Source organism: Sorex fumeus, unplaced genomic scaffold, assembly GCF_029834395.1.
Source record: "Sorex fumeus unplaced genomic scaffold, SorFum_2.1 ptg000131l, whole genome shotgun sequence".
NCBI lineage: Eukaryota > Metazoa > Chordata > Mammalia > Eulipotyphla > Soricidae > Sorex > Sorex fumeus.
The window spans coordinates 14,134,465-14,157,277 of record NW_026606188.1 but is presented as its reverse complement, the minus strand read 5'-3'; the positions used below and the strand labels follow the sequence as shown (position 1 = coordinate 14,157,277).

Here is a 22,813-nt window from a genome sequence, read left to right as displayed (position 1 = left end):
ATATGCAAGGGGGTGCATATTTTCAACCACAATCACGTGATTTGATTGGAAAAGGAAAAGCAGACAAGCATGAACCAAGAAACTAAGGCACATACACGTAACTCAGTACAATTCCCTCTCATAGAAGAGCTGCAAAATACTGGGGTACCAGTCAGAGAAACTCAGGCAGGCCACTGTGCTTCATTTCCTAATGAAAGCTGGATCGCAACTCACTATTTCCTTATTACCTTAACATTAAGCCCAGGTTGAGAATTCATGTAGTCAAATAGCATCTGATAGTTCTTGTACTGAGAATCCCATTCCCGGCGTTCACAGTAGCGGAAATCATCCCCCAGGGGTGCCAGGACAACGTTAGTGCGGAAAAGTTTAGATTTCTTTCGGTACTGGTCTAGAAGGAGCTCAGCTCTACAAAAGAAAAGGGGAAATGTGTATAGCCTGATGAAGAGGACAACATCAAGAAGCATTTTCTTCAACAAAATGATAATGTATATTTTACCCATATTCCTGATGAGTATGATTTACAAGGCAGTCTTAGAAGCTACCATATTGTCATGATCCACTTAGAAGATTCATGTGAAGTAAAGTGAACACCAAGACCATAAATTTCAACACCATTTTAAACACATTACCATTTCTATAATAAATTTAAAAATTAAGATTTATGATGTTTTATCAGTTTTCAAAAATTTAATCATTTTCCAATGGTTCATCATATGGAAATAAAGTCATGTCAGTGTATGGTTAGAGGGAGCATTAATGCCTTCTTCATGTCCAGTCACAGAGACTAGACCCTACATATGTGCTTTAAAAGTTTGAAGTATTTCTTAGCCGTATTTAAAACTGCCTAATTAACTATCACATAGTTTTGGGGAAAAAAATCTTAAGACTTGATTTCCTCTTCAAAAGGAGTAAAATCAACCTCACACCAGCCATCATTGTGCTTCCTGATTCCTTGCTGTAGTCCTCAATGCTGATCAAAAAATAAAGATTAGGAGTCAAATGTGCTATTTGGTATCCACCTCCCTAAGCTCTAACCCACAAATCATAAGGTCAATCGAACAGAAAAGTGATATGCTTTTCTATTTCAGATTCTAGCATGATGCAGGAAGCCTTTGGGAAATGTTGAGGCACCATTTGAAGAAATCTGGGAATATAAGCATATAAGCAAGAGAAAGAATAAAAAAATTAAATTTAAAAAGAAGCAGTTATTTATTTTTATGAGAACACAAATTACTAATAAATAACAAATATATCAAACTCAGCATTACAACTGCCAAGTAAAGGGTTATTCAGAAATAAATTTCAATTTAGAATGCAAAATCTCATGAAGAAACTCAAAGAACATGAATGGAAAAGAGGCATCTTACAGAAATTATGAAAAACACTTAAATTTAGAATCTCATTGTATCTTCAATATTGATAGTATCTGAAAACACTGCAACTAAACTGTTAGCAAAAATGTAATCGCTCAGAGAGTAAAATGTAACCATAATATTCCTATATAACAATGCTTAAGTTTTATAAAATCAGTATTTAGAAGTTACATTTGACTAGTAATTTAATAATTTCATATTTCTCCAACATAACTTTATTTATAATAAAAATACATGCACAATGATATTAACCATACAGTATGATAAATAAGAACCAAAAACATATATATACATCATAGGTATAAACTACTACTCTGCTTGCTCATCCCCTCTCTCCCACGAAACAAGCTGAAGCACGATATGGGAATCTTAAATGCATTCCTAAGTTCACTGTTTGGTATACCACCTCTCACATATAAAACCTCAAATATTAACGATAACTGTTTCATTTGGAAACTGTTTCGCTGGATGACTGTTTGGAATCTGTTCTAATTCTCCACTCCCGCTCTTAATGTGGGAAGTCAACAGCCACGGTCAGCAGAAGTGGAGGTTTCCTCTATGGAATATGGAGGGGGCAGTGGCTGGCAGGGGCTCCTGGGCCAGCAGCTGACGGGCGCAGGGCTGGGATGGCTTATGAATGAAAAAAAGTGCAACTAAGAGTACTGTGAATCCCACTGCTGCAGTAAAAATGGTAAAAAATAAAATCAAATAAAAAAATCAATGACTAATTTTCAAAAGGCAGAGTCTCCTGCCCCCACGCCTGGCTGTCCTTTCCAAGGCCCCTTGGAGGGGGCTGGGTTGAATTTCCCTCCCTGCCCCAAGCAGAGCCCCGGCAGCCGAAGACCTCCGGAACCAGCCACAACCATGCTGAGACCACTCTCCACAGGCATGAAGGTACCAGCAGAGGAACAAAGGCACGCGGGTCCCGGGGCTGAGATCTCCAAGCCTGCTTGGATCAGTGCTGAGCATCCTCCACCCAGATCCTTCATCTTCCAGTAGGCAGGGGTCACACCCACCAACTGCCCCCCCTCCCCCCCTTCCCCGCGCCGTGTAATCCCATCAACGGCCAAGACCCAGAGACTATAAAACCCAGCTCATTCTGACTTTGGACAACCTGGCAAGCTACTGAATATAACCTGCCCACACGACAGAGTCTGGCAAACTCCCCGTGGCATACCCAATATGACAAATACCAGTAACAACGATGGGTTTTATTCTCTTAACCCTGAAAGAGCCTTGATTATGGCACTTTTTTAAATCTCAGGGCTAGGGCGAAGGAGACATTACTGGTTCCTGCTCGAGGCAATCGACCAACAACAGGATGATTGTGATCGAATTTTCAAAAGAAAGAGAACTTTCCTCTCTCTGCCCAGCTGAGAGCTGATGAGGAGCATGCCACAGCCTCGCCCAGCCCACAACTCTTCTCCTGGAGAGTGCAGTCCTTCCCCTCCTCCTCCACTCTGCCACCCCCTACACCTTTCTGCCATGTTATATCTTGTATTTTGATTCGATGCCTGACTGGCCTACCCTGAGCAAGCAGGAGGTTCGGTGTCATGTACTGATTCTTACTGCTGAAGGAACTAAGAAAATGAAACTAAGTTGATGCATAAGTCTGGTCAAAACCACTGATGTCATAGTGAGAGAAAGGGTGCCCAGGGTGCCCGGGTCCCAGCAAACATGCTGCCATGTCTGTTACTGTGAGGCTCAGACGGAACAATCTTTATAGAATCACAACTAAAGATACCCAGTCTGACTTTTTCCTCACATACATCTTTAAAAAAAAAAAAACTTTTTATTAAACAACCCGGTAGGACCATAGCAACTTTGACAGGCAAGTTGTATAGATGACACCAAGCACAATGAGCAAAATGATATATACATTTTTTTAAAAGCTCTTTTTTAAAAATAGATAGATATGACCATAATGCTATGTTACTTTTCCCAGTGGACTTGTTTTGTTTTACAACATGATGTTTTAATTATGCACAAACAGTTTTTAAATGAAGAAATAAAATTTTGAGAGGACCAAAATTAGAACTATATGTACAAGGGCATAAAGAGTTGCTTCTATAACTAACTCAATTTTCTTCAAAACAAAAAGATTAATTCCTTTGATTTTTACTTAAGTATCTTAGAGTATAAATATTCCTAATTAAAATTTTCAGTAAGTCAAAAACATCAGAAAGATAAAAAGATGTGTATTCATCAGAATGGAGAATTCATTATTACTAAAACTGTTATTAAGGGAGCATATATAATTACACTCCTTATGTGTTCTATTTCTATAAATGTGTTTTTACCATTGGATTGCTTTTCTTACAGATTTATATAATAGACCAAAAGTTTTATGATCAACCAAAGCACATGAAATCAATCAAATACAGTAGAAGGATTTTGTAATGGGAGCAAAGGCGATGGTAATAACTGGATCTCAAATTGCCCACTGTACAATGATCTAGTGTTCTTCATTTTCTACTAAGCTGTAACACATGTGGCCCAGTGGGGGCGCTGGCATTGTAAGCCCCTCCATCTGGTCTGGAAGAATACCTTGACTATGCTGACAACTAAAAGCCACTTACTCCACCCTTCAGCAAAGGGCAGCTGAGCTGCTTCTGAGATTGAGATGAAATGCCTATTTTCATACCTGCTTTGGACATTTTGATGAGTTATTGCTTCTGGGGGGATTCCCCAGGGACAACCAAACCTGCCTCCAGGTAACCGTTTAAAATCAAACTGGCAGCATATCTTGGGGTCTGGCCCGCAGGTGTGAGGGATGTCGTAGCTGTAGAAAGGCATCATGTGGCAGAATATGTCCGTGTCAGAGCCCAGATCTGGAACACAGAGCCAAAACACAAACCTGCATTCAGATATTCTGTGTTTCCCAAAACTGTTCAAAATCCATACTTTCCACATAGAGCAAATACTAATATACACCCACAACCCCGTTAACTACTGGCACTATGTCCCAGCAGCACTGATATCTACCTACTAAAGGAAAACCTCATGCCTCATTCTCTCTCTAACTCTTCTGTTTCAACTTAGCTGTGACCTGAAAAACCCGGGGTGACCCTGCACATGCTGACCTGGAAGACACAGATGGAGCCAACACACCAGTTAGAAAGGGCTTGTCCAGACCTAATGGTCAGTGCCTGCCACATCTGTCATCAACCTAGTGGGAAACTTGTGAGACAGGATTATAGTAGCTCAAAGAGGCTGAGTGAGAAAAGAGGCAGTCACTCGAGGAAAGGGACAGATGGGATACTGGGGGCTTCTGAAAATACAGGGCCAATTCCAATTCTTTCACTTTCCATTCCAATTCTTTCTTTCTCTTCACTTTCTTCGAATTCTTTCGATTCTTTTCTTTCACACAGCAGCGTAAGGGAAGTATGGACTGGGAGTCTATCTCCTGTTCACTGAAGGTCACTGGAACTCTTTAGCAGGAAGATTCAGAGGAAAAGAACAGGTATGTTTCATAAAAACAAAGAGGACAAAAGAGGGTGTGGGAGATGCACACGGATCCCATGGCAGAGCTGTGAATGAAAACCTTTGGGACAGCATGTGCTGCTCTCTCTGCCCCAGAAGTGAGACATCTGACACGCAGTGAGATCAGAGAAAAATTCAACTAGCAGCTAAAAATGACTCTTCGTATGATCTTGACCTCTGAGTACCTCCACCCTTTTATTTATGTATGCATTTCCAATTTCCAGCAATGGATTTATCACTTTCATACTAGAGAAAAGGGAAAAAATCTATTTCAAAGAATAAAAATAACTGCTTCATTAGAACCAACACACACAAAGAAGCTCAACTCAGTTGTAAAACATGCTTTTAAAGCAATGGAGAAGTGCATATGAGAGACGCCCTGAAATAGCACATTTTTTTTCTCGCCTCCATCCCTTCAAACAATCCTAAGTTGATGCTCCCATTGAAAAGCTACTTCAGTGGGTGTTGGCGCAGTCCCAGGGTCAGGCGCAGACACTGCTGGCTCCTGCAAGCGCCCAGAGCTTCTCCCCGCCCCTGAAGGAGGAGACTTCTGATCCCTTCCTCCTCTGACTCAAGCACACTCCCCCACCTCACCACACATCTCCCTACTAGCAGCTCATGTACACATTTCAGCAGACCAACTGCATTCAGTGTTATTTGCCTTTTATAAAATTAGACTAATTTCCTGTTAGGCAACAACGTTTTCTATATTTCTTCCGACGCTTTCTATATTTCTTAATACTTATGGTATTAAGTTCATAAAAGTTCTTGGTACTTTCTTACTGATTTATATTTACGGGCAACTTGAATATAGGCAATTGTTTAAGTAGTGTTGCTTCAATTAGTAATCATTCACTAAATAGTTACCATGAGGGGCAAGAGATATAGTACAGTAAACAGGGGCTTTGCATACATGCTGCTGACCAGGTTCAATCCCCGGTGCCCCAGAGGGTTCCCTGAGTCCCACCAGGAGTAATTCCTGAATGCAGAGCTGGGAGTAAGCCCTGATCAAGTTGTATGTGTCTCCAACCCGACAAAAATGTTAATATGACTCTTTACATTTTGGCCGAACTATCCAAACTATAACCCTAGACAAATCTTGTTTTCCCCAAACATTTAATTTTCCAAATTAAGAAATTACCTAACTTATATCAATATTTACAAATGATTTTCTGTACATTTTTAAGGGAAAGTCTATAGAACACAGAAAGCAAATATAAAATATAGCAGTAATTCTGGACACTACTATCGATAAGATTCTTCAGTCAGCTAGTCTTATGAGAACTCAATAATGGAAAGACAATGTGTGCCAGAACAAGGCCTGGCCTTCAAAAACTCGAAAAAAATATCTTAGCTTTACCCTTCCTTCCTGTTTAACTTCTGACAACGAATTCATGTCATCTATGACTTTAATTCTTCACCGTTTAAAAGGGTGAATGACTAAGCAAAATTTCAAAGATCACTGTTCCAACCCATCAAGAGTGGTGACAGCAGATATAAGCCAATGTGCAGTTCACTGTAAAACCTAACATATGAATAAGAAATCGGAGGGTGGGAAAGGCAAAGACCTCTCTGGTGGACTAACCCTTGCTTTTCTTTTCTTCCTCAACTAAGAGCTGCAGAAGTGTATCCTTGGGATGTTTGGGTGCCTACAACACTCAACAAAACTAGATACTACAGGAAGTAGGAGGGCTCTGGGAATCAGCTTCTGAAAGGCTCACTTTACTGTGTGTGGGAACCAGCCGGAGGAAAAAAAGGGCACTGGCTGACGCCAAGCTAAGCAGCCCACTGACTTTGCTCCCAAACCTGGCCCACTTCTGACTTTGTTTGAATCCTGTGGCCAGTCCTGGCAGTGGACACCTACTCTCATATCATGGCCCCCAACTTAGGCAATTTTCCTCCTTATAACCCCCTGGAATAAACTGGAATCTACTTTGAATATATGGCCAGGCTGAGTAGCACTGCTTTAAGCCAAGTTCAACTTTGTGAGAAAAAAAAAAAGACGCCTTTAAAAACAGAAGTTAAAATCATTTAAAAGCCGAGTCCTAATATTTATTTACTTCCTTAGGCATTGCCATGCTCTTTAGGCAAATATCTTCACTACTGCTTAAAAAATCTTGACACAAATACTTAGGAAAAATAACTCAAAGAATGAGCATCTTTAAACAACCAGGTTTCACGATATGAGATCCTGATTCTTATGAGGCAGGGTCCAGTGAGATAGTAACATAATCAAACCTTTACATACCCCAATTCTGTCTCCAAAAAAATTCCAGTGTTTTGTGCAAAGCAAAATATTTTTTAACTGCATAATGCACTCTCTGGATCAACATACGAGAAAATCCAGCACGTTTTAGAAGATAAGCCATTGTTGGTGAATGTCCAAAAGGATCAATAGCCCAACCGGATCGAGGTTTCACTCCTGTTGGTAAAGAAAATAAGTATTATTCTTTAACAGTTATAAATTAAGTAATAAGTTACAAAACATTCAAATCCAACAAAGTTCACTGGAGCGATAGCACAGTGGTAGGGCGTTTACCTTGCACGCAGTCAACATGGCCGACCCGAGTTCGATTCCTCCGTCCCTCTCGGGAGAGCCCGGCAAGCAACCGAGAGTATCTTGCCCACACGGCAGAGCCTGGCAAGCTCTCCGGGACGTATTCGATATGCCAAACACAGTAACAACAAAGTCTCCAATGGAGACGTTACTGGGCCCGCTCGAGCAAATCGATGAACAACGGGAGGCCCTTTACCTTTACCTTTTAATTCCAGTACAAACACATAAAAAAGTTATAAAAAATAGTTAATTTCAAGGCTGAGGCCAGAAACATACAAGATAAGACTAATTCATATTACTGGGTCACAAGATTTAAAAAAAGAAAGGAAAACCAAAGAATCAAGGGAATACATTAAAATAACTCAGGAAAACAACCTGAAGGAACTTCCTCTGGCCAAGCTGGAGAAAACTGTGGTGTCAAAATATGGCAGCACTACATTATACCCTACTTAATAAGAATCCAAGAGCCCACAGATGAAAGAAAATGGAAAATTCTTCCTTTTAATTGAATGTCAACTATTAGAGAAGGAATAAAACAATTTCCTCAGTGGATCCTAAAAGTACAATAAGAAGCTTGATGAGCAACACTAGTATTCTCGATATATCTCCCACAAATTAATTAAGTAGGAAGGGGGTAAAAGCAACCATACAACACAGAAACAACCAGTACAACAGGAAGCTCTACCTGACAGAACTATGTGAGAAGGACATGAAGTCAGCCCAAGGGCCATCTATCAAAATAGATCAAGCAAGATACTAATCCTTGCATGACAGGATTCAATAGGAAATACCCTGCTCTATCCATGAGGAAGTAGACAAACTCAACTTTATCCAATAGAGAACTCTCTCTGTCAATATCAAGGCCATTATGGGCCAGAATCACCCAAGTACAAGGGGAAACCACCTACCCTGGGCTCATTAGCATCAATCCTCTCACCTAAAAGCACTCTGCTGGTAGGTGAACAGTCAGGAGTAGCTTTCCTAGTTGGGAAAAAATGCTCAGTTTTGCTCTTTTATATACATATATATATATATATACATATATATATGTGTGTGTGTGTGTATATATACATATACATACACACACATATATACACACATATATATACACACACACATATGTATTAATTTCTTTTAAAGAACTATGACTTACAATCAGTGGTAGTTGATTTTTAGGTATACAATAATTCAACACCAATCCCTCCACCACTGTTTCCCTCTCCTCCCAAACCCCCAGCCCTCCCTGCCTGCTGGCTTGGCATGCACATTACAGTTTCAGTGGTCGCTGCTTAGAGCTCAAGTTTACAGTTCCGTAGAATCTGTGTTTCGAATATATGGCTCTACCTCTCCCCCAGATCACTAGGATAACTAAAGCCCTGATGCCTTTTCAAGCATTACTTTTTGCTCTCTTCTTCCTCCTTGATTTCTTTCCTTCCCTGTCCTCCTCTCTAAACACTGGGGTCGAAGATATTCTAAGCATCCCTCTTTTACTACATTTCCCCATCCAGTGTTCTATATCCCACAGATAAGTGAGGTCATCCTGTGTTTGTCCTTCTTCTGGCTTACTTGAACATGATACCCTCCAGATCCAACCAGGTTACAGCAAATTAGTCACTGATGGACTCAGGACAATAGCTAAGACATGGAATCAGCCAAGGTGTCCAGTGACAGATGAACAGATTATGAAGATGTGGTGTATATATACACAATGGAATACTATGCAGCTGCAAGGAACAATGAAATCATGCAACTTGCTTTCTACTGTTTTTAAAAAAGAAAGAACAAAATCCAGAAATATCCAAAGAAATTCTAGGGAAACTTTTCAGATTAGAGAACACTGAAAACAGACTAAATACAATATGTGACTCTAGGTGTGAGATTCCAGAAAATCCCAGTAAGAAACTTTTCTAAGTCTAAACTTTCTAGGGGGATGGAGGTGGGGGGTAGGAATGGAGGTGAGGGTTTCTCCGAATGGTGCGCAGGAGGCCCTGGAGGCCCTTCTGGCAATTCCTGAACCACAGTAGGCAGTTTGGTGCTAGGGCCAGGGATGCAGTGCTGCAGGTTACTTGCGCCATCCTGCTAGTGCTCAGGGTTGCACCCACAGGTGCTTGGGAGGGCTGGGATCAAACTGCAGTCAGCCACATGCAAACCGTGGTCCTTAATCCCTGTTCTATCTATCCAGCCACAATTTGAAATTATATGTTATAAAATAAATAGGGAAGTTTTTTAAAAAAAAAAGAGCCCAAATCAGCATCAAATACTGCAGAAAGACCAATCACTTTAACATCACTGATTTGTTTGGTGCTACACCTGGTGGTGCAAGGCAAATGTCACACCCGCTAGGCTACAGCTCCAGCCCCTCATCCCTAAGGATTTTTATTCCATCATAAAAGCAGACACGAATCTGCACTGAAATAAAAGAAACTCTTAAAGGAAGGAATGTCTTAAAGAAAACATGTCAACATTTTCATAAACTTCTGATACAAATTAAAGAAAAAAAATGACACCCAGTGAGAGCAGAGAGGAATCACTGGGATTTCTTTGGTTTGGGGGGGGGGGGGGGAGAGGACATTAAAAGATCAAAGGATGTAAGGGAAAGGGAAATATAAGAAAAATCCAAAATTTCATAAAAAGGAAATGGTGTCCAAGAAAACCGAGAAAGTTCATGGGGAAGATTTTGTGCCTTTATACAAGGGTAAAATAATTAAGCATACCAACTGAATAAGACAAAAATTTCCATATACCATATATCTGACAAAGATAATAAACAAGATATAGAAATATATTAATAACTCACAAAACTAAACACAAAAAATCACAAACTTCATTATAAAACCAGGAGAAATGATGACCAGACACTTCTCCAAAGAATGGTCAGCAGGCATCTGAAAAAATTAATGATCCCTATTGATTATCGGAGAAAGGCAAAGGAAAACAGCAGTGAAGGCACTGCTCATACCATGAGAATGGTCGATATTACAAAGGCTAAAAACAGTGAACGCTGGTAGGCAGTGCAGGAAAAAGAAACCCTCATTCACTGCTGGGGGGAACAAAAACTGGTTAAGCACCTGTAAAAAACTTCTCAAAAACTGAAAACAGAACTACCACATGATCCAGTTGGAGCATTCCAAAGTATCTACACCAAGCACACAATAATTCAGAAAGAAACTATGCACACCACTGTTCACTGCAGTACTGGTTACAATAGCCAAGATCCAGAACAACCCAAGAGCCGTGAACGGAGAGAAGAGACAGGATACAGATAGACATATACAAACAGTGGAACGCTCCTCACTTGAAGGAGGATGAAACTCTGACATCTGCTATGTAAATAAAACTGGAGAGGGCTATAGGGAGCAAAACAAATCAGAAGGAAACAGATCCTGAATGATCTCGTTGATATGGGTTACATGAAGAACCAGTGGGAGGACAGGGATGGAGGGGGAGTGGCTGAAGGGTCCACAAGCCATACTAGCACTCTGGGGGTGGGTATACTGTAATACTAGATGTGTAAAAACTATAAATATTTACTCTTTTAAACAGATATTATCTCAAATAAAATACTCAAATATACAAAAGTTAAAATATTAGATAAACTACAGGAAACAATCACTAAAATATGGGCTGGAGCGATAGTACAGCAGGTAGGACGTTTTCCTTGCACGCAGCTGACCCAGGGTCAATCCCTGGAGTCCCCTGAGCACCACCAGAAGTAATTCCTGAATGCATAGTCAGGAGTAATCCCTGAGCACTGCCAGGTATAATCCAAAAAGAAAAAAAAATCTAAAATAGAATGAATATGCCATACAATTTTTGAGAACCTTTTCACTTGTATCACTTGTCATTTCATTGCTCATCTATTTGCTCGAGCGGGCGCCAGTAGCATCTCCATTTGTCCCTGTAGGGTACTAGTGTAGCCCAATGGTGTCTGCTCACTTGAGGAACATGAAAAGCATCAAACCGTTCATTCAGGGTCTTAACGAAGAAGTCCAACCATCTTGTGGGCGGGCATTCGGGCGTTCTTTTGATGTCCCGTTGAATCCAGTTGGTAATGGCTGTAAGTCCAGCATTTGTCTCCAAATCGCATTACGTGTCCGGCCCATCTGATTTTCGATACCTTGGCAAACGAGGCAGCGTCCCTGATACTTGATCATCGATGGAGATCGAAACTCCAGATTCTTCTCTCATGTGAGTGAAGTGTGATACTCCAAGCATAGTTCTTTTGATTTCTCTTTGGGAGACCCAAATAGCGTTCTTATCCATAGGGTACAGGTCTCTGAGACATATGTTAGTGCAGGAAGAAGGGTGGAGTTCCCCTCAATGGTTCACTGCCTCATCATGGCGGGGTGGCAACAGTGCCAACCAGTGAGAAGTGAACCAGCAGGTGCTGCCCAGAGACACAGGCAGGTGCCTGTTTGTCAGTGTGCATATCATTACAACATATCGGTCAAACAAAAGCTTATGCCAATCAACCAAAAGCTTGCATTCGGTAGACTGGGAGCACCTGTAAGGGCGATTGGAGGCTGCCTTAAAAGAATCTGTCCCTCTCGGAGAACCCAGCAAGCTGCCGAGGGTATCTTGCCCACATCGTAGAGCCTGGCAAGCTACTCGTAGTGTATTCGATATGCCAAAAACAGTACAAGAATGGGTCTCATTCCCCTGACCCTGAAAGAGCCCTCAATATGGCACCGTTAGGAAGGACCAGCAAGGCGAGGTTGATAAAATCTCGGGGCCGAACTAGGCTTCCAAAACGAAGGACTAAAATAACTGTACTTTCAACGCATGTACGCTGGCATCGGAAGCATTCATTGAAGACCTGATGGTGCAAACACAGAAGACCAAGTATGATGTTACTGGATTGACTGAGATGAGAAGGCATCGATGACATCCCGCCGTTTTCAACACTGGAGAAGAAATGTTCCTTGGAACATGTGACAGTAGAGGCATGGGTGGTGCTGGTGTCCTTGTCAACATGAAATTCTCCAAAAATGCTCCACATGGCTAGCCATCAGCGAGATGCAAATCAAAAGAACAATGAGATATCATCTCACACCATAGAGACTGTCACACATTCAAAAGAACAAAAGCAACCAGTGCTGGTGTGGATGTAGGGAAAAAGGGACACTCTTTTACTGTTGTTGGGAATGCCTACTAGCCCAGCCTTTCTGGAAAACAACATGGACAGTCCTTCAAAAACTAGAAACTGAACTTCCATATGACCCTGCAATACCACTTCTGGGAATATATCCCAATATATTCAGTAGAAATGACATCTGTACCTATATGTTCACTGCAGCACTGTTCACAATAGCCAAAATATGAAAACAACCCAAATGCCCTAGAACAGATGACTGGTTAAAGAAACTTTGGTACATCTACACAATGGAAAACTATGCAGCTGTCAGGAGAGATGAGGTCATGAACTTTGCTTGTAAATGGATAGACATGGAGAGTATCATGCTAAGTGAAATGAGTCAGAAGGAGAGGGACAGACATAGATGGACTACACTCATTTGTGGATTATAAAACAACATAACATGTGGCTGACACCTAAGGATAGTAGAAACATGGGACAGATAGATTGCTCCATAGCTGAAGCCTGCCTCATTAGCAAAGGGGAGAAGGCAGCTGGAATAGAGAAGGGATCACTAAGGAAAAGATGGCTGGAAGAATCAGTCGAGATGGGAGATGTGTGCAGAAAGTAGATAAAGGACCAAACACGATAACCTCTCAGAGTCTGTACTGCAAACCATAATGCCCAAAAGTAGAGATTATGGGGAATCATGACTGCCATGGAGGGAGGGAGGGGGTGGGAAAGGGGGGTATACTGGGGATATTGGTGGTGGGGAATGTGCACTGGTGAAGGGATGGGTGTTTGATCATAGTGTGATTGTAACCCAAACATGAAAGCTTGTAACTATCTATCTCATGGTGATTCAATAAAATTAAAAACAAACAAAAAAACCATGAAATTGGCCATGAGCATCAATTTGTTTGAATGCCTAACTAATCAAATAGGACACTTATGCTTGAATGGATGTGGCTTGTTGCCGGCAGTTTCTATCTTTGTCATCTACACACCAACATCCAACTACAATGAAGAAGAAACTGAGAAGTTCTGCATGGAGCTGGAAAAGTTGTACAAAAAAACCTCACACCTTCTACAAGGTCATTGTTGGTGATTTTAATGCAAAGATAGGACTGAGAAGGTTGCCCGAAGAATTCCACATCAGAATCTACAGTCTAGAATGGACCAAACAGGGTGAGAGACTGTCTGAGTTCATCATATTGACGAAAACCATCCATAGTAACTCATAGTTCCAAAAGGCCGAATCTAAATGTTGGATATGGGAGTCTCCCAGTTCCACAACAAAACTGACCAAATCATATTCAACTGACAGTTTTGTCTAACCAATGTCGCTGCTGTCCCAAAATTCCAAACGGGATCAGACCACCGTCTTCTTCGTTCAAAATTCTACTTCACAGAGTAGGGAGAAAGGGCTGCGAAGTTTAAGAGAATTCCCAGAATGACCATCAACTGGGAGCTCTTTGGCACTATTACAGAAATATAAGGAAGATGCCGTTGTTGACAACATTGGCGAGAAATACAATTGACTGGTTCAGTACCTCCATGATTGTGCAAGGAATGCCGAGAGAGAGAAAGCCACAAAAAGACGCCTGTCTTCGGAAACTCTCGAGCTCATTCGCCAATGTGGTTTGGTGTGAGCCTCAGGAAATCACAAGCTCACGTCTGAGCTCGCAAAGCTGTGCAGAGAAGCAATAAAGGAAGACCTCAAAGAGAGAAGAGCAGCAGTGTTGGCTGATGCGGCAGAAGCCGGGAAAAGTATTCACACTGCCTGCCTGTCCTTCGCCAATTACAAGACCAAGATGACTGCCTTCCGACGTTCTGATGGATCTATCACATCTTTCAGAAGGGCAATGCAGAAGATTATCCACGACTTCTACTCGGATCTCTTCGATAGCCACGTCCACCTGCCCACATACCAAATTCTGTAGAATGGATATGTCGTTCCCAGTGTTCTCCTTTCCAAAATTTGACACACCATTTTGTCGGTAAAGAAGCGAAGAGCACCCGATCCAAACAAAGTCAGACCCGAACACCTGAAAAATCTGCCACCAGTACTTGCCTTTAAGAACCTATTATATCTAAAAATTAAGTCTTGAATAATATTAATAAAACTAAACTATTCCAAACAGGGGCTGCTAAAATCTCAGGGCTGGGATGAGTGGAGATGTTACTGGTACCCACTCAAGTAAATCGATGAATGGGATGAAAGTGATACAGTGACTCCAAGGATATTTTATATGAATTTTTATTTAAATTAGGATTAAAAACTAGTATGGACAAGAGACAGTTATAAAACCTCAAATTTTAAAAAGTTGGCAAGTTAATAGAAAGGAAGGAAAGCAGGCATGCAGGAAGTAAGCTCACACTCTTTGTTTTGTCTTGGTGTCTCTACAGCAGGTCCTCGGGGGACTTTTCTCTGTAACTGAACCCGCGGTTCAATGCAAGGGTCCAAGACTGCAGTGTTTCTCAGACCCTGCAATGCTGGGGATGCCAAATTACCCCTCAGTGCTGGGGTCTCAGAGCTGCACTGTGCAGTGTTGGGGGAACACAGGGAGACAGAGATTAAACCTGGAAAAAGTTAATTCATAAAAATAAAAATAACACTTGTGAAACAGTGTGTCAAGAAATTTGAATCAAGAACATATATAAGCAATTTCTACAGGTATGAAAACACAATGAGCCCATCTAAAAAGTGATTTGAATAAACACTTTTCCAAAGAAGATATGCAAATAGCCAAAGAACACATGAAATGATACATAACATCTTTTGCCTACAGGAAAACGCAAATCAAGGCCATATTGAAGACAGTTGGTTAAAAGAAAACTATAAACAACAATAATCATCAATTGCTAGTGGGGGAAATGAAAAATGGGGTGTTTCCAAAAAGCAATTAAATGGTTCCGTGCCATGCTAAAAAGAAACGGGTTACCAGAGAACCCTAGAAATCTCACCCAAAGATAAGAAAAACATACGCTAAAAAACTTACATAAAGGTGTAGGAAGCATTACTACAATAGTTAAAAAGTGAACAATCTAAACATTTACCAACTTAATGGATAAACACAGGATAGTTCCTACGAAAAACTATTATTCAGTCATAAAAAGAAACACTGAAAAGTCCTACAATATGGAAGAAACAGAATAGCTCAATAAGTGAAAGTCACAAAAAAAAAAACCGCTGTATGACCATTTATGCTGATTATGAACATTAGCATACATAATTAAATAGAGAAATGCAAAAAATAGGTTGGTGTTGTCAGTCTCTAGGGCAAGAAGAATCTTCTAGAAAGTGAGGGCCTATTAGTGGGAACAAAGTTATTCTAGAAGATGAAAAAAACCAAAAGCTTTCTACAAAGAGATGGTGAAGAAAGTCGCATAACTCTGAATATAGAAAGGAAGAGAGGGAGAGAGGGAGGGAGGAAGGGAGGGAGGGAGAAAGGGAGGGACGGAGGGAGGGAGGGAGGGAAGAGAGAGAAATTAAAGAAAGAGAGAAAGAGAGGAAGGGAGGGAGGGAAAGAAAGAAAGAAAGAAAGAAAGAAAGAAAGAAAGAAAGAAAGAAAGAGAGAGAGAAAAAGAGAGAGAGAGAAAGAAAGAAACCTTTTTTTTTCTTTTTTTGCTTTGTGGGTCACACTCGGCGACGTTCAAAGGTTACTCCTGGCTGTGCACTCAAGAATTGCTCCTGGCATTGCTCAGGGAAACCATTACGAATGCCAGTGATTGAACCCAGGTCGGCTGCATACAAGGCAAATGCCCTCCCTGCCATACAATCTCTTCAGTCCCCATGAATCCACACTTTTAAAAGGTGAATTTAAAAAGACTGTAAGGATGTAAGGAAAAAATTATGGTGAGCAAAAGAAGCCACATTCAACAGAGTTCAGTTCATAGAAACAAGTGACAAAATATACACACCCAATCAACAGTGATGGAAATCAGAGCAGTTGGTCACAGAGGGAGTGTTAGGGATGGGGAGAATTCTCTGAGGTGATGAAAGTCTTAGTAAAGTGCGTTCATTCATTTGTCAAAACTTGAACTCTGCAGTTTAGATTTATAGGTTGCACTGCATGTAAATTATGTAAATACAAGCTAAACATAAAGAAAACCTCCATAACAACTGAGACTTATGAAAGGAATACTCTTGGCTTAGAGTCTTGTTAAGAAAATGTGATATTGAGCTGGGGTTCTTCAAGGAACCCCCCCCCCCCCAATGGTAATGACTTGTTCGGATGACTTACAGGACTTGGCATATAGTCACACTTCAGGCTATGGTGAGTACAGTAAAGGAAATGAGGCAAAAAAGAGCCACGGGAATGGAAACACAGAGTCCTGACATGGAACCCAGCACTGACTGGTGACTCAATGCCCAGGGCTTGGATTAGGAGTCAGGTCCTTTACCTTCTGCCTAGAACATAACAAGTGTAGGGTAACATTGTCACAGGGAGCTTAGGTTTATCTGGTTATACCCATCACAGTGCTCAGAGTCTCTCCCATTCCATCTGTATTTATCTGTAAACTCTTTTCTGTGCTCTCCTCCCCAATCGGCTAATCACCTTTTCTCCCTAATCAGATACTGTTAGCTTGTAAAATCAGATCCTTCTAAGACACTGAACTTGTATTGTAAATTATGTCTTTTGCATAGTTTACCTTAAAGCAATGTCCTTTCTGTAGGGACACAGGAAGACAGTTAATATTATGCTTTGTAACTTGGGAGTTGATTGACTCCGAATAATATTTACTCCTGGGCATCTGCTTTCTTGACTCAGTTGCCCTTAGTTCCTAGCACCCCAAAAGCAGGGTCCTGACAAGGGACTGAAAGGACCCAGGGCAAGCTGTGAGCTACCCTGGCATCAAAATGGGCCAGGACAAAGCGCCACAACACTCAACTATAAGTTGAGGGCATGATCATGGACAAATGCTGTCACGATCCAAAAGTAACGATGAGACTAGGACCCTGCTGGGGCTAGGAAGACTAATCTGGCCTGAGGACTAAGGAATATATAGTGAGATGTCCTCAGGAAGAACCAAACTGTAAGTTTATATCTCTTACTGTGCTCATACAGAATGACATTGCTAGAAATATTGGAAGTAGACTTACTACAACTATTTAAGTAGATTACTATCTGAGGAAAGAACACACCCTTGTTGGGATCCCCTTGAGCAGATCTCCTAGTAATCTGGAATAATCTCTTTAGATGAGATTTTATCCTTGAGTTAATCTCCTTGAGGAGGAGGAGGAGGGAGGAGTGGGATTACCTCTCTTTGCTGATTTGTTAATGCTCAAACCACCTTACATGATTGCTATATGAACTAAGACTGTAAACTCGGAGGGGGCGGGAGGCTGAGGAGGAGGCTGAGGCTCAGACTCAGTCTTGGGCTCCAGAGGGCAGAATCAGAGGTGAGAGGGGGTCAGGCTTGAGAATGAGAAGCAGAAGGGGAGTGAAGATTGGAATAAACCGACCAGCGTGGCCCTCATTTGTTCCTTCACCTGCCCATCGCCATCAACCTCCCCGGGGTGGGGGAAGCGGCCCGAGACCACGAACGCGGGTGGCAGGAGAGACTGAGCGCCACCGGACCTCTTGAAAACACACAAACAGGGTTCTAGATTCCCAGGAGGAAGTAATTATTTAGGGTAAAGTGTGCTGTCTTTCTGAACCATTTGGAAAGGGAGTTCCTCTAACATTTAGGGAACACTCCCTCTGTGACCAACTGCTCTGACTTCCATCACTGTTGATTGGGTGTGCATAGTTTATCACTTGTTTCTATGAACTTAACTCTGTTGGATGTGGCTTCTTTTGCTCACCGTAATTTTTTCTTTACATCCTTACAGTCTTCTTAAATTCACCTTTTAAAAGTGTGGATTCATGGGGACTGAATGCAAGTGACTTAGCAAGATTTAACAAACGAGATCTTTCTAAGGACAGCAGCCTCAGACCTGCCACGTTATCTGATTTCTGCATGAGTAGAACAGCTGTGCCTCACCCTAAAAATAACATGGACAAGGCCCTTAAGAGCAGGTGTGCTAAAATGTCAGTCACTGTTACTGGGCACTCTTCAAGAGTCTTTTCTTTGTTCAAAATCATTCCAAAACAAAAGAATTAATGGGTGTGAGGATTTTAAACAAAAAAAAAATTCCTTAAATGATATCTAGAAAAAATATCAATAAATATAACTATACTTACCAAACAGAAAATTATATAGTACTGAGAGACAAGAAATGTTTGAGAAGAATCACACGCATGTTACAGGCTACAAGCATAAACATAACAAAGGCTCCAGTGAGTCAGTCCCGAGTCTGTAAGATCAGTATGCTTCTGATTTTATCAGCACAGCATTGGCCCAGCAGCCTGATAAAGGATCCTCATAGCCCAAGGAGGATCCAGCCATACAGTGGCTGAGGCAGTCCCTGCCCTCCACGCAACCCTCCTCACAACTATTTCACCAAACTGACCCCGCCTGCAGTCCTGATTCCCTTCCCCATCTCTGGCCTCAGTAGCTGCCTCAGAGAAAAGAGTGTCTGAGTCAAGTAGGGCAATGGGGGGAAGGTACAAAGCACAATTCCTCTGGCTGCTGTCAGACTGATCAAAGACACTCCGAGGTGGCCAGGGCCATCTTATTAATTATGTGAGGGAAAGACAAGAATCCATGGAAAATGAAAAAGGAGCCAGTGCCCGGACAACAGACTCCAAGTCCTCTGGTTCCAAAAGAATCTGAAGCGACCTTATCCTAGGATTTACCAAAGGAAATTCTAAGACCTTTCTTTCCATCTTACTTTATCTTTGCTTGCTTTTATTTTCTTAAGTGAAAAAATCTCCCTGATAGCAACCAAGAATCTTAACATAATATGAAATTCCCAGAGTAATTTTTTTATAAAAAGTATTTTAAAACATAAAATTTTAAAAAATTAACAAGAGAGAGAAAAAAAAAGTAAAGGTGGCCATATTAGATCTATATAGCTGAGTTCAACAAACAAAATCATAAATTAATGGCTGATAAATTATTCAACAACTATCAGTATTGGAAAAATAATTCAAAAATCAATTGTACAAAATAGCTCAAATGAAGGGGAAAGATATTGATACATACCAAGATTTTTTTCCAGCCACTGATGTCCTTCAATAAGCTGATCAATTATGGCAAAATAATGTGCAGTGGCTTCATCAGACATAACCCAGCCACCTGTCACAATTTCCAACTGGCCATTTGCTAGTAAACTAGGAAAGAAGCAATGAGTTTACATTAACATACATATAAAAACTTCGGATAAACTAAACAGTTAACAGAACACTAGACAACCCTTAAATATAACGCATTTTATTATACACTTAAAAAAAACACACTTTTATTTTCATTTGGAGCCATCCCAGATAGTACTTGGGCGGGGGGTGCCCCCAGGCTCTGATGCTCAGGAGTGTCCCCCACCCCCCTCCCACCCGCAGCAGATGTTGAAGGTGACCTTCAGACACTCAAACTGAATTTTTCATATCACACGGGTATAATACTCTACACAACCTCAGTGATTCTTAATATTAACAGTCAGGTCTGATTTTAATTTTTCTGAGTCTTACATGGCCAGCTTCTGTGTAGGGTTGTGTAACTAAACGTGGCAGTCACAAAAACTTTGGCAACATTAGATGTTTCTAACACAGAATGAAAAATACTTTCAAAATCAAATGTATAATGAACGAAAGATGCTAGGGTTGTACTTCTCGGGCGCAAAGGAGTCCAGCAGAAACCCTTCAGGAGCCCTGTCACAACACACACCTAACATGCCTGCTAAGTGTCTGCTATTAAGGCAGTCATTTTAAGTATATTTTTAAACATATCTATAATTTAAAAAAAATAATTTATTTCAGTTCTGAGACTGCTAAGTTAATCACGCAACTATACAACAGTAATAATAACAAACCTAGAGTCTGTATACATCACAGGCCTCTGAGATTACAGAGTGCATTATAAAGCACCATTCCAGACCCAGTCAAAATGTAAGTTATCTAGTTTCTCTCTCATTATTGCATGAAAAGCTTTAGCATGAATATTATCTGTCCACTGAGTTCACCTTTACCAAAATACCATGACGGATAACCACGTGACCAGCTCTGGGTAAACTAAAGACCAACAAGAAGCTTCCCTGGAAGGGGAGGTTATGACACCGATGGGTGGAACGGATCACTCAGGATGGGAGATGTGTGTGGACAGGGGGCAAAGGACCAAACAGGGTGGCCTCCAGGATCTGTATTGCAAACCATAATGCCCAAAAGAAGGGAGGGAGGAGGAGGAAGAGGGGAGGGAGGGAGGGAGGGAGGGAGGCTGGGGGGCAGGAGGGTTACCGGATCTTTGGAGGGAAACATGCACTGGTGAAGGGACAGATGTTGGAACACTCCAAGACTAAAACCCAAGCATGAACAACTTTGTAACTGTGTATCTCACCATGTCTCAATTTCAAAGACAAAGTTTCTCTGGAGTCATGAATTAGACCCACCCCTAGACCTCATGACCATCTCTTTGGAAGTTCAGGTGTCAGGAGGGATTTGGGATTCAACCCCCGAACATCCAATAGAGAAATCTGGCCTCTGCCTCTTAGTATCATAATAAAGTAATCTTCGGGGAAATTTTAGAAATAAAGTTGTCAAAATAAAATCTTTGCTCTTCTTGAGCAGAGAAAAGCAAACCAATTACAAATTCTGAAGCATAGATAGAAGAGAAAAAAAAATCCACCCCAATGATAGAATTTCTTCCTTTTTCAGTTCTGTTAATATAAATGCTGTTCCACTGGCATAAATGAGCTCTAAAAAATGTCAACTAAACAAACAAACAAAAAAAATTCAATTATCTTTTCCCTCTCCCCTGGGTGGCTGAAATGCTACTGTGACGTGTTTCTGAGATTTTATCCATACCCATAGTTAAAGACTATCCTGACTACTAATTTGGAGGAATGCACGAGAGTCTCTTATTCATTACAATGTTCTTCAAACTTTCTTACCTGCTTATTTTCATTGGATCCCAGATTCCCTCACATCTCATGTCCTCCAAGTCTCCCTGAGCTTCTGGCGTAAATCACCCACTGCACTACCACACTAACCTCCAACAGCACTTTCCAGCAGCAGAATTACTATGTTGGCTTAGACGTGCCCTCTCTCCTGCCCGACAACCAGCCACATGAGCATGAAGCCTCACAGCCCCACCTTGTGCTGACTCTGCTGCAGCAGCACTGAGAGAGAGAGGACCCTCAGATAAGAAGAAAAGAGTGGGGAAGGAGTGGACGTGGCTGTCCATTTCAAAGGAGCACTAACACCGATTCTAGGGGCTGGAGCAATAGCACAATCAGGAGGGCGTTTGCTTTGCACACAGCCAATGCCGGTTCGATTCCTCCATTCCTCTCAGAGAGCCCTGGCAAGCTACCGAGAGTATCCCACCCACATGGCAGAGCCTGGCAAGCTACCCGTGGCATACTCGATATGCCAAAAACAGTAACAAGTCTCACAATGGAGACGTTATTGGTGCCTGCTTGAGCAAATCGATGAACAATGGGAGGACAATGCTACAGTGCATGCAGCTCACAGACATATGCAAAGGGTCAGTTATAAAGAGTTCTGAATAATCCAGGAGAGGAGCAAGACATTTCATGAAACACCATCAGAAGATTTAGGAAATGGTTAGACACAGAAGCAAGATGTATTCACCTGTGACTGGGAATATGAATTTCAGGCACGGTGTCACCAATGCACAGCCAACTCAGATGAATGGAAAAGGCAGATTATTTTGCAATGATGGGTATGTATTGTTCTTTTTGTTGTATTTGAAGTAGAGCATGTTGACATTAATGTATATAATACACAAAGTTACTGCACCCACCAAGTTACTGCACCTACCACCCCAAAATGCCATAGGCCCTCCATCACTGTTCTTATGTCACATGAGTCAGTCTCTTTCTTTCCCACTCCTCACCCACTGATTCTCCCCTACTTGGTAGCCTGAGTTCTAGTCAGGTCCACAGGTTTGTTATCATTGGATAGTGTCCACTCACTGGCTCTGGCTCTGTCAATATCCGGTGAAAGATCATCTGGAAATCTGTCCTTCTCCCTCGGGCTTAAGTAGTAAGAACTTGGACAGGGCTCTTTGACATGACGGTGAGGCATCCAGAAGGAACAAGGAAGGAAAGTTTAGAAGGACAAGCCAATTAAAAAATAAAACAAAACAAACAAAAACCCAGCTCACTTTTAGGGGACTAAAACCAAGAAGAAATGGGGAAAGGAGGAGAAGTATGAGGAAAACAATGAAGTCTCAAGCAGCAGGAAAACAGAGGAGGAGCAAAAT

At 41.4% G+C, this 22,813-nt stretch overlaps 1 protein-coding gene across 1 annotated transcript in view; it reads right to left on the bottom strand.

Annotated features, from left to right (window-relative positions):
- The window catches only part of MAN2A1 (mannosidase alpha class 2A member 1), a 205,571-nt gene that overhangs the window by 99,537 nt on the left and 83,221 nt on the right, over positions 1-22,813 (bottom strand). Inside the window, exons 5-8 of the mRNA XM_056139074.1 lie at positions 19,583-19,710; positions 7,105-7,278; positions 4,018-4,204; positions 228-405 (exon numbers count right to left, since the gene is read on the bottom strand). Of these exons, the coding sequence (XP_055995049.1) occupies positions 228-405; positions 4,018-4,204; positions 7,105-7,278; positions 19,583-19,710 (667 nt within the window). The remainder of the gene's footprint in view (positions 1-227; positions 406-4,017; positions 4,205-7,104; positions 7,279-19,582; positions 19,711-22,813) is intronic.